Source organism: Terrapene carolina, unplaced genomic scaffold (assembly GCF_002925995.2).
Source record: "Terrapene carolina triunguis isolate 2854851 unplaced genomic scaffold, T_m_triunguis-2.0 Scaffold211, whole genome shotgun sequence".
NCBI lineage: Eukaryota > Metazoa > Chordata > Testudines > Emydidae > Terrapene > Terrapene triunguis.
This window is the reverse complement of record NW_020664562.1, coordinates 38,190,477-38,203,868: the sequence shown is the minus strand read 5'-3', so window position 1 is coordinate 38,203,868 and position 13,392 is coordinate 38,190,477. Positions and strand designations below refer to the sequence as shown.

Here is a 13,392-nt window from a genome sequence, read left to right as displayed (position 1 = left end):
TAGCCAGATAATGCTCAGTGCAATACTTCAGGCATTTACAATTCAGTTTTTCTCATCATGCTACAGAAAGGGTACATCAAAAAGAGACGACTGGTGATGTTGCTCCTCTGGGTAACAAATTACCAGTGAATTCTAATCCCCCCTGGCTAGATTTTTCCCCAAATCTGTGTGTGGAGTGCACCTTCCATGTTTGGCTCGGTCCTTTTTATCCTGAAGGGGTTAGCCTAGATGCCTGTACTTGCGCTATCCCAGTCTCTGTGTAGTGGAGCACCTGTAAATCATCCCCTTCCCCACCCCTCCAACAGCCCTATGAGGTATGTGCTTAAAAGTGCACACCACCTCTTCTTCCACAAACACTCCTCTGCACTGGGAGAATTCCTCGGTTGGCAGGCAGTGGGGGCGCCCAAAGGAGCCCGGGAGCAGTGTCAGTGAGAGACAAGGCTCAGTCATATGTCTGCTTCTTGAGGTCACGGCCTAAACACACCACTCTACTTACCTCTCCCAAATCTCGGATTCTTTTCAAAAATCGTTTTTCAAAGAGAGTGGGATCGACCTCTGCGAAAGGCTTCTTCTCAGAGACAATATCAGGATCTGACATGGAAAACAGCATCAACACAGTCCAAGTTAGACAGGGTCCCACAGAGCCCCCTTATTCCTTAGATTTTACTCCTGTCCAAAGCTCTTGACTCATGTCTATCCCTGCCCCTCCTTCTCCTTGCTGAATGCTAGAAGATTCCTCCCTCCCCTCACTGATTGTTTGCCCACCTCCTGCTCTGCTGCTTGTCTCAATGCCTAGCTCTGCTAAGCTGCTGGGTCCTTGTGGGTTATTCTCCAAGATTCAGATTTAGACTCTTAGTTGCTCAATCTACAGAAGGGGATGAGTATTTTGGGTGGTCCCACATCTCCCTTCCAGAGATGGGAAATAAGGATTAGTTGTTTAGTGTCTGACAGAGCACTCTGAACATGAAAAGTGCTAATTAACAGAATAAGGACTAAGGAAGAGGCTTATTCAGTAATGGGAGCAGAGAAGTCCAAAGTAATGTCAAGTTTCCTTTGAAAACATGATGCCCTTTAGCAACTTCTCTGCAAACTGGATCAGATCCACAGTTTTCTGTACCTACATCTGTGCCCTGATTAAGATTCCCAAATGACTCCAGTCATACTGGGCCCACATAGCTTGACATACACAATATCAAAACTGGCTGCAATTCTTTCAGCTCTTTAACCCACACGCAACATAGAAATTACATAGTCTTTCCACATACCCACAGACATGTTTTATTCTCATTGTTTCAAGAGTATAAAACTCACCCCCTCAATAGTATTACATATGGAATTTCTTCTACCAGTATGTGTTGTCATGGTAAATCTTTGCTAGTACATGAAGTTACCAACTTAGCCAAATAAATCAACCTTCCTTTAATATCAAACTAACAAGCAAAATCATTTCTTACTTTGTTCTTCCACTTTATTGATGTCTCTCATAATTGCTCTGAAAAACGGTCTCTGATTGGGGTCGTAGTGCATGCACTGCTTCATCAGATCTGCTAGTTCCTTGCAGGATGGTGTTACCAACATGAAGTGCCCTTCGTAGAACCTCTCCTTCTGTAAGACAAGACAGAAAACCCAGCATGAATTAGACCTTATATTACAGAGCCATACTATAACTCCACAGCTATTGTAAGACACTTTCCATGATAAATCTGACTTTGATCTTTCTCCCACCCCAGCTTCCACAAAACAGTTCCTTTTCACCAGAAACTCTGCACAGGTGTCGCCTTCCAGAGGAGACTAGTTTCTGCATAGTCTGGGATAGCTCAGAGCAACCATTTCTGAGAAGGGTTTGGTATATATCTCCTTTTGGAAAAGTCATCTTTTTGCCACTGTATCCCTCACAAAAAGCGTTGTCTAGGAACTTCAGGATTTGCTGCCCCCATGATGTATTGGTTAAAAGGAGCATTTTAGGGAGGGGAAAGGAGAATGGTGGAACACACTGTTGTCAAGGCAGCAAATTCCTTTCAGCAGCTCAGCTCTTCTGCTGAGCTACCTCTTCCTCCAGCAGTGGCTGAGGGACCCAGATACTTTCCTTGAACAGCTTAGTAGTTGTTGTGCAGGCTTATTTGGAAGAGCAGAACTTCAAGGGAGAAGAATTGCAAATGGAATCTTAGCTGTGGGGATACCAGCAGTGGTGAGGGGGAACATGGCTTTGGTTTATTAAAGAATATTAGTGGGACAGACAAGGATGTAGGGGGCCCAGGCTTGCAGGAGAGGAAGGGGGCAGGGCAGAGGAGCGACAGGTCTTAACATAGGACTGGGAGGAATGGGGAAAGGACATAGGGAGTGGGTCAGCCAGGCACTGGGGGAGGATGGAAGAAAGAAGAAATCCCAGCATGAAAGAGAGGATGTGATGAAAGAAGAGAGCCCAGCATGGCATAGTTTTGGGAAGGGAATTCTGTCTACCTCCGTGAATGTTTCAGACTACGGAAAGCCAGTGTTATTGGAAGAGCTCTGATTGAAGGGATGAATGGCTGGGGGTAACGAGAGGGCTGTGCGTTAATTAACATGGGAGAGTCAGTGATTCTAAGAGCTAAGAACTGCAGTCATCTATTCAGAAAATAAGCTGAGTTAGTTCAATTACATCCAGACACAGAGGTGACAGTTTATTGATCATAAGGGGTCTTTTTTTTTTTTCTTTTGTGAGTCTTGGGAGTGGCTTAAGGGAACAGTTGTTAGCAAATAAATGAAACCTGTGGCAAACAAAATGGAGGGAGGGCTTTCCATCTGGCACTGTCAGTGCAGTACTTTGCTCTGCCGGTGCTGGCTAGATGCCCTTCTCTCCTGCTCATTCAGTGTGCTGGCTGGATCTTGCCCTCTTCCCCCCAGGTAACTAAATTTCATTGAATCTTTGTGTCTTATTTGTTAAGTGCTTTGGGATAAATAGTGTGATTTAAATGTCATATAGGCAACCCTTTGGTGCGGGTGCCTCAAAAGCGCCTGCATTAGCACTAATCACTTATTACGCTGTGTTAAGAAATCCCACATTCAACAAGCTGATACGGGGTCAGTAGTCAAGCATTAGTTATTTATCTCTGTTGTCAGACAAAGCCCAATTCCTAGTTTAGACCTGCAGTATTCTAAGCAGCAGCATCCACCTTAGCAAACCCACCTGTACTGAATTTTCACATGGGATTTAAATCGCTGGTTGAACAGAAAATATTAAACTACTATCAACTCTAGTATGGAAACAATAAGTGCCAAAGAAGATGCATTTCACACAGCAAGGTAAGACTCACGAAACAGACTTTTACCTCTGCTAACGTCTTATCTTTCAGGGGAGCTTCTCCATTATAGCAGATTTCCCACAGTGTTGTGCCAAAACTCCACTTGTCTGCTGCAACACTTAAATTTTTTGAATCTTCAACACATTCAGGTGCAATCCAAGGGATTCGTTCGACACATTCTTAGATAAAAGACAGTTTACATACTCTGGAGTTAATATCAACGAAGGGCTAGAAAAACTGCCAATTTATTCAGTATTGTATTGCACTACAGCAATTTAACAAAGAACTAGTTACAAGTATTGGACGTGCCCTGAGATCTTCATAAAACTGGGGTTCCTCTTGTATTAGCTCATTAAACCCAATGTTGCTTTTTTTACAATGTGTGTGTGTGTGTATGTGTGTGTGTGTACAGAATGACAAAGTAACCAAATACAACAAACACTGAATGTAAGCAACATTCCACTTTACTATGTGTATCCACAAAACTATAGCTCAAAACTGTACAGAATGGAAGAAAGAAATACCAGGCTGTGAACTGGAAGGAACTTTCTGGTAAAATAATATTTCCTCTCTTCCTTCCCAACCACAGTAAAATGAATAATCTGGTTTTATACGGTACCTTGTCTGGATAGCACAGTTATTGGAATTCCTGGGTCACTCAGTTTAATGAAAGGACCATATTCATGGTCAATTCCCTCTCTTGCCAATAGTATATTTTTTGTGCACACATTTCCATGTACTAACTCTTTATCCTCCTGTAGTCAAAAGAAGGTTACAATAAATACAATGATTCAGCCATGCTATGCAAGTACATTTGCTTACACAGCTCAAGAGAGAGATGTAAAGTATCCAGGCTGAGCTCCAAAGAGTAGTTTGGGAGAAATGCTCCTGGAGCATGAGAGGAAGGTGGAGGGGGGGAACTTCCCCCTTATATGCCACTTTCACTCACAGCTCTCAATGCACTATGTAAAAATGGGCAAGAATCATCATCCCTCTTTCATAAGGGATGTAAACGAAGGACAGGGGCGTTAAGTGACTTGCCTGAGGTCACACAGTGACAGAGATGGGCACTGTATTTATGTATTTGATTTGACATTAAATAGGCTACTCTAGGAGCCTTGGATATTATTTGAAATAATATAATAAAAACAACAAGGAGGTCTGACTTCCACCCCACCCCATACCACAGATGTTCCTGTGTGTTCTATTTAACAATATCCAGAAAAAGGAATTTCACTGGCAGCTATTGCACACTAATTTTGCAATTTAGACCCAAAAAACCCTACAGGCAGTACTTTTCCCCCTAGCATGCTGTCTACTTACCAAGTAGCTTAGTGCACTTGCCAGCTGTTTGGCTACTTTGAATTTCCAAGGAGTTGTAAGAACATCACTTTTCCGGTGCATAAAGAGATCCAGTGGCCCAAATTCAACAAACTCTTCAACCATGATATCTACAAAAATAGAGTCATGCCTTCAGTATGTAGCAACAGTATTATGTCTGAAATAATCCAAAGGGCATAACTGGGTCTTTCATGGAGAGCTACATTTTTTGGAGCATCTGCACCACACCACTGTGTCTGTACTAATGCTTTAAATCTGAAGTGAATTCACTGCTTGTGAAGGGTCCAGATTAACAAAGTGTTCCACTGGCCACATAATAGGTACAGTATGTGCATTGGCCCCCTCCTCAACCCTGACCTAGGAGATAACCTCTACTGGCAGGCAAAACTCCAACGAGTGGGAAGTCAATACCTTGCCTGGTCTCCTGACCCAAGGAAACCATTCTTATAAACACTGCCAGAAGATAGGTGGCATTAGGAGGAAAAACTCTGATATGATACAAAGCTGAAGGAAAGGCTCCTCATTCCAATTCTACCACTACTTTGATGATTATTTATTATTCGTACTGCAGTCATGGATGAGGACCTGTTGTGCTAGGCGCTGAACAAAAAGACTGACCCTTCCCTTAACGGCTTATGTCGTCACTTCATAAGAGCCACATTTACAGATTTTAAACGAACTCACTTTCTACATCGCGGACACAGACCCCGTGAAGGAAGACGATGTGTTTGTGGGAAATTTGCCTCATCGTGCTTGCTGTCTCAAAAAATGCCTATTAGAAAGTGAAAAAGTCAAAGTAAATACCAGCAGTTCAGTGGCTATTCTAAAGCAAGGCATGTAAAGAAACAACTGAATGCGACATAATATTATAAAGTTCAGGAAAGATCAATGTGACTCCTGTAACATGCAGGATCAACAACACGTTAAAGTGCTACATAAACACCGGTGCAGTAGAAGTGCTGTCGTTTAAACTTTATACACCGTGCCAACTCTTTAGCCAAGGTTTTTAAAGCATCTTATCAACATTAAGCCTCGCCACCCTCCTGTATAGTAGCAGCGCCTCTTCACAAGGAGTAAACTGAGGCACAGAGAGGTTAAGTGACTTGCTTGCGGCTACATGGTGAACCAGTGTCAGAGGTGCTGATAGACTCTAGCATCCTGACTCCAAGCCTACTGCATGCAGGACCAGGGCCTAATCTAGTAGTTACAACAAACGCTTATCCCTGTGTATAGCCCACTGAACTCAGTGGGACTGCTGACTTGAGAAGTTACTTGCATGTGGGATCAGGGCCTGGATTTGTGACTCATCCGAAAAAAACTGACTCCTGACTAAATTAGGTTGATCTTGTCAGGTGCATGAGTATTGCCAGGGAACGTTCGATAACATCTTGCATGCAAAATGCTAGCCTTAACTTTTCAACTTCCTCAGTTTTGTATGCAAACTAATTATTTAAATAATGAACATCTGAACATGAATAATGTGGCATGGCTACTTGTTTGTACACTATGAACTGAAAAGAGGAAGAACTTGCCAAAGAAATGTCTCTGTGACTGGGGTCCAAGACTTTGAGGAGGACTTTCTTCTCTTTTTCATCCTGGTACCCTCCATTCTCATCTTCCTTATAATTGAGAATCCCAGAGTAAATCTGTGTTCTTGTTCCTCTTCCAAGGTGTTCATCCTAAAACGTAATGTATAACCAGCATTTTCAAACCAAGGCATCAAAGAAACAGGCGTAGAGCTATAAAAATACTTAAAACCGCTCCTTGCAACCACTTAAAATTCCCTATTCCACTTGCTTTAGTACTATTCAGATTTCACCATCAGCAATCTGTCACCAAAGAGAAACTAGTAACATTTTACAGTAAGTGACAGCTCATAATTCCTCCTTTTGGTATTCTCTGAAAATGGTATTTTTTATCATGCTGAACTCATTTAGTATTAATAGGATGTCAGATATTAGATCTACATTAATACCAAACAAGTCCAGCATGATTTAATGTTATTAGAATGAATATCAAATGAATTAATGATGACTGGCCTCTTATTTACAACAGGATGACATTGATGTATTACTTCAGTGTTACCAAAAAATTACAGCAAGTAATATTTCAATGGAACTCATTGTCAGGGATATTAGAAAAAACAGACGACATTTCCTCTCAAATTAACAGAGAATTCTCCTTGGATCTTTTGCAGAAAGAAAGTACGTATGTGCTGACTACTATTGCCGGGCAGTTCAGCTGTCCCTCCCGGCACTGCCCTGTGCTGCTCCTGCCTCTGCCTTGGAGCTGCTCCCGGGAGCCTCCTGCTTGCTGTGCGGAGGGGGGAAGGGAAGAAGAGGTGCTCATGTCAGCTTGTCCCCCTCTCCCTGCTCCTGCCCACTTCCTGCCCCCCATCTCCACAGAGCGGGGGAGGGGACAGACAGGGCTCAGGATGGACGGAACTTGCTGGCAGCAGCTGCTGTCTCAACTTGCTGACCTACTTTAAAAGGCAATGTACTTAGAGTGGGGTCAGCATACTTAAAGGGGTAATGCGCATCTCTCTCTCCCATACACAGGGTATGTCTCTCTGTCTCTCTCTCTGCCATGCTGTCTCTCCTCCCTCCACTCGTGCTGCCTTGTAGAGCGTGAGGCTACATTAACAACAATGTGTTAACTCTTGAGGGCTCAGCTGAGTGCTAGTTCATCATTTAGCAGTAAGGCATTCCCTGGGAAATATCCCACCCTCTTCCACCCTCTCACTTCACCACCTCAACCAAGCTTCACAATCATCATTGCTGTGTACAATATTAAATTATTTGTTTAAAACTGATAGTGTGTGTGTGTATTTTTATATATTAATATAAATATAAATATATTAACACATATATATAAATATATTAATGTAAATAGTGGGAGTTAGGTTCCAGGGAAATTTTTTTCACCAGACAAAAGACAAAAGCATATATATATAAATATATAGCATATATATATATATATATAGCATATATATATATAAATAAAATGTCTTTTGTCTGGTGAAAAAAATTTCCCTGGAACCTAACTCCCACTATTTACATTCATTCTTATGGGGAAATTGGATTCACTTAACATCGTTTTGCTTAAAGTAGCATTTTTCAGGAATACAACTACAACATTAAGTGAGGAGTTACTGTATTTGTTGACCCAAGCTCTGAGACTTGCAGCTGCAGGTTTTTTTTGGCAGTATAGACATACCTTTATAGTCACCTAAATCCCACTGACTTTTGACAGACTTATGCTCCTAAATCCCTACATCGCTTCTGAAAATGGGACTTGAGCTCCTAAATCACTTAAATGTTCCTCCTGTTTCCTACTGGGCAAGATCTCAAGTCTTGGGTACCGTGTTTCTCTACTGAATCAAGCCTTTAAAAATATAAGACACTTTACAAAACAAAGTGCATTACGGTGTATGGGTGATAAAATTAAGATTCCCAAAACCAGTCTGGGAAATGTGTTTTTCCTTCCTGATGGAAAAACATGTACATAGGGTATTTCCTTCCTGCTATACAAATGCCTATAACCCATCATTGGTAAAATGCTTGAGTTCATGTTGGGTGGCTTAACAGCTCTTTTAAACCAATAATAATTTTTTTAAAGTCTCTTTTGGGGGATGGGAGACCCTTTCACTGTTGAGATTTCATGTTATTTCCCAAGGCATGAAGGCTTTTCGTTCTTGTTTGGTTACATTAGGCAACTGAAAGGATCAGCAAAGCAAATTGATATTCAGCAGCTACTTACCTGCGTAACTTCTTCTTTGAGGATTCGATGGAAACTCAGTTGACCTAGAGGGCAAACAGGATGCCATTCCTGGCTTTTCTTTGTTGCCACTAACAAGTTAGAGATTTCTGGAGGATGGACAGGAAAGAGAGAAAACATTCTTTGCTGTAGTTTATTTTTTAATCTTAAATTAGCAATTCCTTACTTCTAATAGTTCCTCCAATAGTGGAGTTTTATCTTCCATATGCTAACTGCAAGCTAATATTCCCAGATAGTTTTAGGGGAAAATCTTAAAATATGATTATCTGGTCATGTAACTTCTCCTAGCATCTAACTATCACTTGGAAGAGAATCCAATAAAAAATGCCCATTTTTTAATCTCCCCATCATAACCTTAGCTAGCGTTGCTTTGTACAGCACCACAAAAATTGCCAGTACTCACTGTACTGAAAAATATACAGGACACAAAAGTGCATGTTAAGCACTGGCCTGCATTGGGGTTACTGCAACTCCACAATGCTTCAAGCAGAGCTCTGGAAAGCAACATAGACAGTGTTTCGTGGTGCTCCCTGCATGCCCTCTGGGCAACCCATCAAGTGGGTATAACCTGCACTCCATTCTGAGGGCAGCCAGTTCAGCTGGCCTGTATGGAGATGGTGAGAAAGCCCTTCTCCTCTCCAATCAGAATGGCTTGCACTTCAGGGAGTGCTAGCAGTCCCAGTGCCCAGAGTGCAAAAACTGTCACTTCGCCTTGGAAGTGGGTGGGGCCTCAGAATAAAGGCTCAGTGCGCACTCACCCTCCCTTGTGTATCCGTACAGAGAAAATCTACAATCTGATGTACGTACATATTTGGTCTTCTTGCACTCTACAGCAGCAGTTAGTTAAAGGTACACAAGTACAAAACACCATAGGGGCTTCAGATGCATGTGTCCCCTTTCTCATTGCCATTACAGGGAGTAGAACATGTCTCTCAAGGTCAGATTATGACTCTGCATTCTTACAATACTTTAGGAAGGTTATACAGACCTAAGACTGAAAAATGCTTTTCATTTCACACCAAAATTTCTTTACAAACATGTGGGTTTATTTTATTATTATTTTTAAAAAGGCAAACAGGAAGGGGAGAGACAGAACAGTGAACCTTCGGGATCTTGCCTCATTGGCAACAAGAGTTCCCATCACGGTCAAAAGACAAATTTACACTCACATAAACAGATGCAACTCTGATGAAGTCAGTGGGAGTCTTGGGTAAACAGGAGATACAAGTTTACCCTCCTATAATAATATTATTACTACAACTGCAAAAAGTATCTCATGAATTTAGGCTGTTTAAAATGTAATTGCTTTAATCTCTCAGTGCTCCAGACAATTATTATTGTTACTTTAGTTTCTGAAGCACTGTCAATGTTGTTACATAAGCAGTGCAACATGCCTTTCATATGTACAAATTATACTTCTCTAAACTTTTCACAAACTAAAAAGGTAGCTACTTTATCTGTTATTCCCCTTATTCTAACAGGAAACCATTATCTGATCAACAGGACCACACCACGTCCTTCCTCTTTCATAAAGTTCAGCTACAAGAAATTTGTACACTTTTAATAAAGTGACTTTAATGAAATTCACAACAACATTGCACAAAGCTCTGGTCTACTCCCATAACCAATTTTAAAACAAAGTCTGAAGTCCTTGCTCACACAAAATTCCCAAAGACTTCAAAGTGTGTTCTACCCGAGTAATGGCTTCAGGATCAACCCCTTTCTCTTTTAATTATTATTATTATTAACACTTGATCTCAAGAACAAGTGATATTTAAACAAAAGGTCGTAACATGACATTCTGCCCTGCACGCTTTCTTTGATAGAACAAAGAACATAGTGGATGGCAGCACCCTTGCTTTTGTGGGGGTGGGGGAAGCCCCTAAATGATTACTGCTTATGTTTTACAATATTAAGAGGTATTTAAACACGACTCATTATGAGTCAGTTGTGAGATTTTTTTTTTTTAAACCTTTAAGAGCTATAATAAAATAGTCATCTACTGTTGATACTACAGGGCTAAGTATTTACATGCTGAAGGCAATGTGTTACTTACTTTTAAAACTGTGCAAAAATTATGCGAGCAATTAGCAACAGCCCTTAAGCATCCTGTGCTGAGATCACACACTTCTCAAAAAATAATTTGTTCATCATACTTGCAGTACTATGAAGTACATAGTCTTTTTTTATTAAAAAGGGCTTTTCTCCCCTGAAACAAGTAGGACACTTTTTTTTTTAAATTTTTAAATCTGTCAAAAAATAATTAAAAAACACAGAACAAAATGCAAAGTCCCTCTGTGGTCAGAAATGCCTTCAGCTTCTCAAGAACAAAGTCTGAAGACAGAATCGCTACCTTTTGGTTTTGGCTGGCAGCATCTCTTCAGTGTAAAGCTTATGTTGTCCGTTCTAAGGGTCTGTCCCTTCAAGTGATCCATCAGTTCTTTTAAAGATGGGAAAAACTTATTTGAGCCATGAAGGAAGCAACCGTCTTTTGTCACCTCGATCTGGAAATTCTTGTATTGGATTGACTCATTTAACTTTTGCTATTTTAGGAAAAAAAGCAAAATGTTAATCAGAAAAATGAAATAATAGGACATGGCTGACAAGCACATCTGGGGCCAAATTCATCCCTGATGAGAGTCCAAAGAAGCCAGTGAAATTAAACCAGGGACCAATTTAGCACCATAAATCTACCCATGCCAACTTAAAGTCCCTGCTTTTAAAGTGGCATATACTAAAAATATAATGGGGCCAATTTCCCCAGTCCTTAATGGAGTAAAATTCCTAATAGTGTCAATTAAGGGTTGCAGAATTTGGACTTATGTCTCAAAATATAAATCTTTCCTAAAAACTCTAAATCCATAAATGATGGTTCAACTTACTACAATGCAGGATAGACTGTTCCAGATGCTGAGTGAAAAAGCCCTTTTAGATCTCAAATCTGAATAAGTTCTCCAGCTGCAATCCATATCCTTGGAGTACATTTTCAAATGTAGGTACCTACCACCTGTGGCTTTGAAATTCTACCCCCTTATCTTTTAGTTAATTTTAACAACTATGGACCAATTCTGCTTTCAGATCCATCCACACAACTACCACTGAAGTCAGTGGGAGTTGTACATGCATAGCTTGGGGCCAAACTCTATCTTCCAAGTTCTGTTTCTCTCTCCAGATAATTCATAAATGTTAAAGAAATGAGCCCAACAATGACCCTTGAAGGACCCACTTAATAAGTGACTGCCTGACTTCCCAACATTTGTCTACAACCAATTTTCTATCCAGTTTATCATTCTGTCGCTTTTTCCAAAATACTGTATGTTGTTAACTTCCTCTGTGATGCCTTGTCCAACACCTCATATCCAGGCAAACAACTCTCATCTAATGTCTCTATCAGTTGTCCAGAAAACCATGTAAAGAAACATTTTGAATAGAGTGAGGAACTCTGACAGTCACTCTTCCTTCTGTAGATCTTTGAGCATATATTTAATCCAACAAAAGCATCATTTTGGCTCTGACACTCACACACCCTCCCGCATGGAGTTCCAGTGGGAATTCTGCATAAACTGAACCAGTATGACAGAGATACCACAGGTACTCATGGAGATTTACCCTGTGAGTAAGTAGGCTGTTGTGGCTATTGGGGCCACTTGTTAGTCAGACAGGATCCAATGCACTAAGCTACTAAATTACATGTATATGGATCATGAGGAGTTTATAGCCTTTACTTGACTCCAACATTGTATGTGATGCTGGTAACTTCATTTAGTGATGTGTCCCAACATACCTGTGAGATTTCAGAACACGTCACTGTCATGAGGATGTGATTAAAGTCTGTACAGCTCCACCTCAGCACATACATCCCCTCCTCATTCCCTTCTTGTCTTAATTTGTTGATGGCATACTCTGTGCTGAAACAGTTAATACAAGAATGAGTATAATGGGCAAATGAGCAGTTACATTCCAAAGCTATTTTAATCAAATGTCCTCTTGAAAGCTACACTGTCTTTAGAACAAGAATGAGCAACTGCACTATACTAGCACTTACACTATTAAAACATACTTTATACTGTGTGCGTGTATACACATCTTAATTTGTTAACAAGCTTCCAGAACTGTATGCATGCAATAGCTTTGTTTTCTGTTTGTTGCATCTTCAAATTTTGAAGAACTATGCCTCTCTGCAGAAACAGTTGCCATTATGTTTTTATATGTAATTGTAGCCTATTACAAGTGAAATGTAGAATAGCACGATACAGAAGATAGAGTGTGATTATTATAAGCGCTCAGCAGTTACTCTGCTCCACTTGAAGTTGCTGGGAGTATTGCCATTTTATTGTTCACTTCAATAACAGAAGAATTAGGCCAGCAGTAAGTGCTTCTGAAAATCCTACCCTAGAGTTTCAAATGACTTACACCAGATGCTGTTCTCCTTCTCTCCCATCTTAGCAACATTTTAACAGATTGTCTCAAACTGAACATGCAAATATCTGGGAAACAGTTTGGAACTGTAAAAATAAATGCTGGTTTCCAGCAGTCTTGATCATCATCAATTAAGTCACCCTACAATCCTTTGCTAGCAAATCCCCGCTAGTCAAGATCCCTCCTAAATTTCCTCAGTTAGTTCAGGGTAGTGCTATGGCTTTAGGAGGGGGATAAATGTCTTTAAAAAAACCAAGCCAAAAGCATTTAAACTAACCAAATGGGCCCATGGCAGCCGTTTTTTATGTTGTGCACCATCAAAGGCGGAGCTACATCAGTGCAGAGATAGAGGTGGGCGTCTGCAGTAAGTCTGAAGTATCCATCTACTAAAGATGCAAATGACAAGGCCTCCTCGTGTGAAGAAAGTTTTAATTCCTAGAATAAAGAAGATATTTTAGTCAAGAATTATTGCAGTTCAGTTAAAAAATTAATCAAGGAGGGAAGGAGAGGGTTAGAATCTGGGAATTGATGTATGCTACTGTTTTCCCCAGGATTTTTCAAAGGGGAGGGCAAA

At 40.7% G+C, this 13,392-nt stretch overlaps 1 protein-coding gene across 3 annotated transcripts in view; it reads right to left on the bottom strand.

Annotated features, from left to right (window-relative positions):
• The window catches only part of LOC112115936 (tyrosine-protein kinase JAK1), an 88,923-nt gene that overhangs the window by 5,121 nt on the left and 70,410 nt on the right, over window positions 1-13,392 (bottom strand). For all 3 annotated transcript variants that reach the window (XM_024213168.2, XM_024213169.2, XM_024213170.2), the window contains 11 exons: window positions 13,096-13,253; window positions 12,184-12,307; window positions 10,753-10,942; window positions 8,382-8,488; window positions 6,155-6,301; window positions 5,307-5,394; window positions 4,605-4,732; window positions 3,901-4,036; window positions 3,309-3,460; window positions 1,455-1,605; window positions 497-591 (listed from right to left, as the gene is read on the bottom strand). In XM_024213168.2, the coding sequence (XP_024068936.2) occupies window positions 497-591; window positions 1,455-1,605; window positions 3,309-3,460; window positions 3,901-4,036; window positions 4,605-4,732; window positions 5,307-5,394; window positions 6,155-6,301; window positions 8,382-8,488; window positions 10,753-10,942; window positions 12,184-12,307; window positions 13,096-13,253 (1,476 nt within the window). The remainder of the gene's footprint in view (window positions 1-496; window positions 592-1,454; window positions 1,606-3,308; window positions 3,461-3,900; window positions 4,037-4,604; window positions 4,733-5,306; window positions 5,395-6,154; window positions 6,302-8,381; window positions 8,489-10,752; window positions 10,943-12,183; window positions 12,308-13,095; window positions 13,254-13,392) is intronic.